Raw genomic sequence first — 7,517 nt, 5'->3', positions numbered from 1 at the left:
TCGATGACGATATGGACGGACGGATGGATTTCGTTCACTTGCTCAACATGGTCAACGACACGTCACAGTTCAATCAATGTGACAGCTCAGTGTAGAACACCCGGAGTAGGCGCTGATGCCATGTTTTTCCGTTTTTAACGTGAGGCTAGCCATAATGGGTATAACTTAGGTAGTAATTTAATATATCCCAAAATAATTTTATTTATATGGCAAGTATTTAATAAAGAAAGATGTGCTTATGGTAACATAATATGTTACTGTAACATAACGCTTTTCGAGACAAAATGAGTCTATGAGCTAATAAATGAAACAATATGTGACACTATTACTCCCTCCTTTTCGGTTTATAGGGCTTATCTTAAAATTTTAGTTTTTCCATTTTATAAGGCTCAATTTGGTTGTTCCCCATCATATGTTCAGACTTCAAGGTGCATTAAATCATTGCATGCAAGTATTAAGAGAAAACTGACCAATGCATGCACTTTATGTATGCATGCATTGCAACTAATGCATTCGTAAACATAATTTTTTGAGGAAAATAAAAGCATTAATTGGGTGCTTTTTCAAACTACAAAAAATATTCCACCACTCATCATCTATCTTGATTGGTGAGATTTTTGAATTGAGCCTTATAAACCAGAAAGGAGGAAGTACTTAGTTACTTTGCACTATGAAGGTAGTAACTTAAACTAGTGTCACATGCATGACACTACTCCCTCCATCTAGGTGTGTAAGCCACCTTACGAAAACCAAATAATCCCAAAACACTCAGGCACGGTACATTAATTAACTCCCTCCTCGTTTCTTGTTTTGTGACATATCAACCAATATGAGATGTGGGCGTCCATGCTTTCAATGACTTGAGACTACCAAACATGACAAACAGTGGTTAGTTCATTGCATGCAATGCTATTAATTAGCAAAAAGACATTAAATTTTCTCGGTTTTCTCTCTGCCTTGGTCGCGGTACATAACGTAAGATGACTTACACACCTAGACGGAGGGAGTAGTATAAGTTACTCCCCACTATGACCAGCCTAAGACTGGCCATAATGGGGTAATATAAGTAGTATCATGTACTTGGGACTCACAAACATGCTTATGTGACAGGCAATTAAAGAAGAGAGATGGTTATAGTAACATAAGTAGATACCGTAACATAATAAATGTGGTACTACTATATGTCATGCATGACAATAAATGAGATCGCCTATAATACTAATCTATGATATTATGCACTATAGAGGTAGTAATATAAACTAGTAACATATGCATGTTACTAGTGTAAGTTACTCCCCATTATGACCAGCCTTAGTAATTAGTAGGTAAAAGTAAAATACATCCAGAGTACACCATTAGTCCTAAAACTATTCAAAAGGGTCAAGTTAGCTAGTCCTAATACTACCAAAATAGTCCTATAAATTTGGTAATCTATGTCACCCGCAGTCCTATCGGCGCTTCCTCAACTTGGACTTGCACGGCTAGCAAGTTGGCCACTGGCATGTGTGACTTTTTGCACACCTCCTAAATTTCTTTCTTTAAATTTGTGGCCCTTCTCCTTATACAAAACCTACACGGATGCCATCTACTGTATTAAAGTTAGTATAAAATTGAGTCATTTATTTAAAAACAAAGGAAGTACACATCAATCTGACCAAGCCATCCATCCCATGTCCCTAATTCTCTCACATGATCCAGTCACCGACATCCCATCCGTGTCGCAGCTGGTCTTGGTTTCCCACGTGACGGGCCCGGACCCTCTCCCCACACGGCGACAACTGCCTTTCCTCAAAGGGCGTGACGATGACAGCGCACTCGAGAGGGCGTGGCGGCGGCAGCAAGCAAGCATGCTCCAATCTCAGTCCTCCTCCTTTCACCCGCCACGAAAGTTTGGACGACTTCATCCCAACTTCCTTCCTAGAACCAACGATCCTTCTTGAGCATCGAAGGTAGATGTGTTATAGCGGTGTAGCGAAGAAGCTCACCACACTCACGACGATCGAGTGTCAAGATGGACTACTTCTTTTCTAAAAGGATGGTAACTCTCGACCTCTGCATCGAGTGATGCACACAACCATATTCCTGAGGTGGATTGCCGTCGTCAAAGGTGGCGAAGAAGGTAAGGGAGAGGATGTGTGCAAGGAGGAGGGCCACACAATTAGAAGAGATGACCTTTTTGAGGTTTTTTTGTGAAAAGTTCCCACATGGTAGTAGTCGACGTGACACCTGTGCAAGTGAAAGTTGATGCAGCGCAAATAGGACTACTGATGACACACTTGGCAAACTTTTAGGACCCAAACATGCATTTTTATAGTATTAGAATTATTTTGACACCTCTCAAATAGTTTTAGGACTTGTGGTATATTTTACACTTTTTTTAGAGATATATGTTTTACTCTTGTAACATTGCGAAAAAAAAGAGAAGGCCGTTCACAGCCCACCGAGCTGTCCAGGCCCACCTCCACCGCCACCTCGAGCGCACGCGCGGCGACGGCGACGAGACGAAGCCTCGCGCCACCGCACCGCCGCGGCCTCGTCGTCTTACTCCGCTCCGGCTTCCTCTCCTCTCTTCTCCAGATGGAGCGCTGCGCCAGCCGGACCTCCGCCCGGCCGCCGCAGCCCCAGCCCGCTCCCGCCCCAGCCCCAGCCCCAACCCCAGGTGCGGCGCCGATCCACCCGCCAATTCACCAGCTCACTCACGCACGCGCCGCCCTCGCTAGCTAGCTAGGGTTCCGGCACGGGACAGCACGTCGTCACGCGATTCGCTGCAGCGCGCTCTGCCGACTAAGCCCAGGCATGCCGTGGCGGCCGTCAGTTGCTCGACTTGGCCGAAAGGTTTGCCTGCTTGCGTATGTGATGTGCTGATGGGAATTCATGACCAATTTTGAGTGGAGAATCCTCACGCAACCAGGCGCATGTATTCAGTAGCGTAGCCATGCCAGGAGGAATCGCCCCTTTCGTTCCGTTACTTATGGAAGGTTAGGTTCAGAAAATTCAGAAATTGTTTTGCTGTGTGGTTCCAAGGTTAGGTTCAGAAAATTCAGAAATTGCTTCGCTGAATGAAGGTTCTGAACACGGACCAGTAAGGAGTTAAATAACTTACTACCAGCATTTTTTGATCGTGGTACAAACAACCTCACAGTTAGCCATCTGCTGATTTTTTCTGGACATATCCATATGCTGAATTAGATCTTAATGGATCCGCTGGGTGTCGTGCCGCAGGCCGTGGAATATGCATGATGAGCACCGCGTGGAGAGACAAGCAGGAACACCACCTTATCAACTTCATTGGCGCGTTCCTGGCCGCCAACTTGTATCGCCTAAACTTCCTGTCGATATCTCCTGTAAGCGTCTCTTCCTGCCCTGCAAGTCACAAGTCGCGAATGATTCTGTGCTGTCTTTGCAAAAACTGATGGAGGAGGTGTATTACAGGACTTCATCTTCAACAATGGGGGGCTATCAGTTGCTTTCATCTTTGAGACGAGCTGGGATTGTGGGAATGCAGCTGCTGTTTTTAGCAGGTGCGACACTCTTCCCTGCTATGTTTTACAGCAGCATGCTGCTATGGTGTTTGTTCGCTGTAACGGTCGTAATGATGGCTCCACTGTTGGAATGGTTATTGTTGCAGGGTGAATGCACTGAAGAGGCAGTTCAAAAATCTCTATGTCGTTGTTGCCGTTCCTACGGTGGAGCAAATCGAATCGTTTAATCAGTCTTATTTCAAGTAAGCAACTAATATATATTTTGCTAGTGCTGGGGTATGTTAGTTGGATCATTGTTACTCATGTGTGGCTTAACCAAGGTATGGCATGGAGCTTGGTTCCCCTACATTTGTGCCTGTTAACGATCCAGAGATGGGATTTGAGATGATGCTCAAGATTGCTCATGCCCGTGGAGGTAGGTAAATATCTAACTTAATTTGACTCATGATCAAGTCCTAGGCTGCAAGCATCTGACACAGATCAACACTTTTTTTTTGTTCAGTATGCAAGCAGCAGGACATTAGCTCAACAATGAGGAATGAGGTACTTTCACATGCTTCCAGATCTATCGCTGCACTATATGTAGCTCCTTTTTTTTTTTGCAAATGCTGTAGCTCTAAAATTAAGCTAAGTGATTTCTTGCCTGTGTCTGTAGCGGGAGCAAGCAGTTCAGTGCATGGATGCCTATGTACGAGTGCTCACCTCTATTCCTGGTATTGATGATCACGATGCCAATATGGTGTGTACTGAACTACTATCTTTTATCTTAATATGTAACTGGATGATCTCTTGGCTACTGACTAGTCAATTTCAGTTTTGAATTATTTGCAAGTTTTGGCTCTAGTGAGAAAAACAACTCAAATGGTAGACACAATAAGTACAATCATTTACCTTGCCGTTGGCAATCATTTTTCTAAAGCATGGTTGATGACAGTTCACTGTAGACAAGTGCTCAAAGGTTCAAACGTAATTATTGTTCCTCCTCTCATGAAAATCTTGATTCTATGCAACTATTCAAGAATGAGAACTAAGCACTTGCCTGATTATCTAACTTGAGAAGTCCTCCATTCTCTGATATTTGCTCTGTACAATTTGGCATGCCATGCTAATTGCAGTCAAAATCTATTGTGTTTTCTGTCCCTACAGTAGTCATATCAGTATCATGCCATGCTGATAGTCATGCTCTTGATTTCATAGCTTGCCCAAGCTATTGGCTCCATTGAAGCAATTGCAAAAGCATCCGAGAGTTCTATCCTGGAAAACACTGACCTCTCCAGGGATAAGGCAGAGACAATTGTCAGGTTCTTCAGGGATCCGCAGTTCTACTTAAGCCCTAAAATCAACTAATTTTTGCAGGTATTCTGTTCCCCCGACTTAGGATATGTAGTTCGCTTTCTTTACTTTTGATGTATGGCTACCGCGTCAGAGAACTGCATGCCTACTTTTTCTTCCATTCTTCTAACTCATGATGAGTATGCGGCGTTGTGCAATTCCTTGTGCACGATTACCTTTGTGTTCTCCTGTTATTAGCTTTCTTCTCTAAATTCCTCTGGTCTTACTCATGATGCACTTCTTTTGCCGAGCTATTGCGCACGCTCAGTCTATGGTGATTTACATGATTCGTTATGTTTAACTGGGTTTCCAATAGCTTGTCAGATGAAACAAAAGCATATATGTTGCATCTAAATCGTTGGGTTCAGAAGTACAGTAGTTAAGTTAAGCTACATATTCTGGAAGCAAGATACCTGCCATGATGAAAACCATATATTCAAACTTTGTATGCTAGAGCCTGATGCATTCACATGATACCGATTTTATTGTTTGGCAGGCAAATTAAGGTCGATTAGCTACTGAATCTGCACTGGGACGAACTCCACCGACTGCCGAAGCCATTGGTCCTCGTCGGCTACTGATTGCCCTGGTAGCGTTTAACGATGCTATGTTGCTGTAGATTGCCCACAGAATATGTGTTGTGATGATGTAGTGCAGTAACGATGCCATACTGCATTTGCTTCGGATTTTTTACTGCAAAAAATCAGCTGGTTGGCTTAGAGCATTTCCAACAGGCGCGCCAAACTAGCGCCGCGCCGCAAAATCCCCCCTTTTAGCGCGCGCGCAACCGGAAGAGCTGCTCCAGCGGGCGCGCGAAAACCGCGCGCGCGGCATACGTAGTCCAGCGCGCGGGCCGAAACGCAATCGCGCGCCGCTTATTTGCTGCGCCCGCTCCCGCGCGCTGGACTCTCGCGCGCTCGCTCGCACCTCCCACCCTCCCTCCAGCCGCGCCGCCGCCGCCGACCGCGCCACTCGGAGACCGTTCCGGCGCTTCCCCGGCCTATCCCCGCCCCGTGCGCGCTTTCTCCGGCCCCCCTCTAGGCCCGCCGCCCCGCGCGCGTGCTGGTCCGCCGACGAACAGCGCCCGTGCGCTCGCTGCCGCTCGGCGCCCGCTAGGTGTTCGACAAAACGCCTAGAAGGTATGTATTGCTCAAAAGCCATGAATTTCGTGCATGTTGATTGTAGTTTTTTATTTATAGCATAGTATTCAACATTGTAGATGAGTTCGTCGTATGATTCTTCCGAAGAAGAATTTGATATGGAAGAGGAGGAGGATCTTGCAATGATCCTAGCTATGCATATTAATAAAAAACCGAAACACGATGGTTCGGTTATGGGTCGGCAAAAAATTTGGAGGGATAGGATCGAAACCCCAACAGATTGATCAGGCATTATTTTGCAGAGAATCCCACATACCCCGAGTCGTATTTTCGTCGCCGGTTTAGGATGAGCACCGAGTTGTTCAGGCGTATTGCATAGAAACTAGCGAGCCATGTCCGCTTTTTTCAGCAAAGGAGGAATGCCGCCGGAGAGCTCGGGCATAGCACCTTTCAGAAGGTGACAGCCGCGTTGCGTATGTTGGCATACGGTATACCGGCTGATCTAGTTGATGATCACTTGGCTATGGGTGAGAGCCAAGCTATCATGTGTGTCAAGCGCTTCGCAGTCGGAATTATGCAAGTGTTTGACGAGGAGTATTTGAGATCTCCCACCGCTGAAGATGTCGCAAGGCTTTTGGCGATGAATAAAGCTCGCGGCTTTCCTGGCATGCTTGGCTCAATAGATTGCATGCATTGGAGTTGGAAGAATTGTCCAAAGGCATGGCATGGGCAATTCCATGGTCAAAAAAAGGGTTTCACTATAATCCTTGAAGCGGTGGCCGATTAAGAGACTTGGATTTGGCATGCATTCTTTGGAATGCCTGGATCTTTGAATGACATCAATGTTTTCAACCGGTCACCACTGATGAGTAAGATTGCAAATGGGGAGTTGCCACCGGTGCAGTTTGTAGCAAATGGCCGTACATACAACTATGGCTATTATCTAGCGGATGGCATCTATCCAAAGTGGTAAACCTTTGTCAAGCCATTGAAAAAGCCAGAAGGTAAGAAAGAACTTGATTTCCACAATGCTCAGGCGGCGGCTAGAAAAGATGTGGAGAGAGCTTTTAGGATTTTGCAAGCCCAATTTGCTATTGTGAGAGGACCGACTAGATTTTGGGATCAGAAAATGCTTTGGTACATCATGCACGCTTGTGTGATCATGTATAACATGATCATCGAGAATGAGCGCGGCCAAGATGTAGACTACTCTTAGTATGAGCTTTTGGGACATCCGGTGCGAGTGCGACGGAGGGCTGAAAGGGTGGCCCGTTTTGTTGCCTCCTATCATGCCATTCGACGTCCCGCAGCGCATAATGATCTTCAAAAAGATCTCATTGAGGAGTGGTGGGCATGGAATGAACGACAAAGAGCATCATGATTTGTGCGTTTGATATTGTATTGTTGAACTATTTGTTGTGTTTATTGCACTATTTGTTGTATAGAACGATAAACTGTTTTTTGAGTTGTAATAATGAAATTGAACTATTTATTTTGATTTATTTTTGTTTGTGTTTGATCTTTTTGCTTCTGTTTTGAAATGCATATGTTGTTTGTGTGAGAGTTGCGCGCGCTGCTGGAGTGACGCGCGCGCTGCATTTTT

The 7,517-nt window shown here is 45.2% G+C and overlaps 1 protein-coding gene across 2 annotated transcripts; it reads left to right on the top strand.

The window, feature by feature from the left end:
• The first annotated feature begins 2,425 nt into the window (after nucleotides 1–2,425).
• LOC125534887 (DNA ligase-like protein) lies at nucleotides 2,426–5,533 on the top strand. Of its 2 annotated transcripts, none has more exons than XM_048697943.2 (9): nucleotides 2,426–2,659; nucleotides 3,223–3,344; nucleotides 3,433–3,521; nucleotides 3,629–3,724; nucleotides 3,803–3,897; nucleotides 3,985–4,025; nucleotides 4,138–4,221; nucleotides 4,680–4,838; nucleotides 5,311–5,533. In XM_048697943.2, the coding sequence occupies exons 1-8, from the start codon at nucleotides 2,578–2,580 to the stop codon at nucleotides 4,827–4,829; spliced, it is 759 nt and encodes a 252-aa protein (XP_048553900.2). In that variant the 5' UTR covers nucleotides 2,426–2,577; the 3' UTR covers nucleotides 4,830–4,838; nucleotides 5,311–5,533. The 2 variants fall into 2 exon arrangements, with proteins under 2 accessions (XP_048553900.2, XP_087395684.1); XM_087539558.1 differs by lacking the exon at nucleotides 2,426–2,659 and adding an exon at nucleotides 2,706–3,124.
• Nucleotides 5,534–7,517: the final 1,984 nt, after the last annotated feature.

The sequence above is a fragment of the Triticum urartu genome, chromosome 2A (genome assembly GCF_056163025.1).
Source record: "Triticum urartu cultivar PI428250 chromosome 2A, HENAU_Tu73, whole genome shotgun sequence".
Classification (NCBI taxonomy): Eukaryota; Viridiplantae; Streptophyta; class Magnoliopsida; order Poales; family Poaceae; genus Triticum; species Triticum urartu.
Note: the sequence above shows the minus strand (reverse complement) of the source record. Positions and strands in the feature narration are given on the sequence as shown.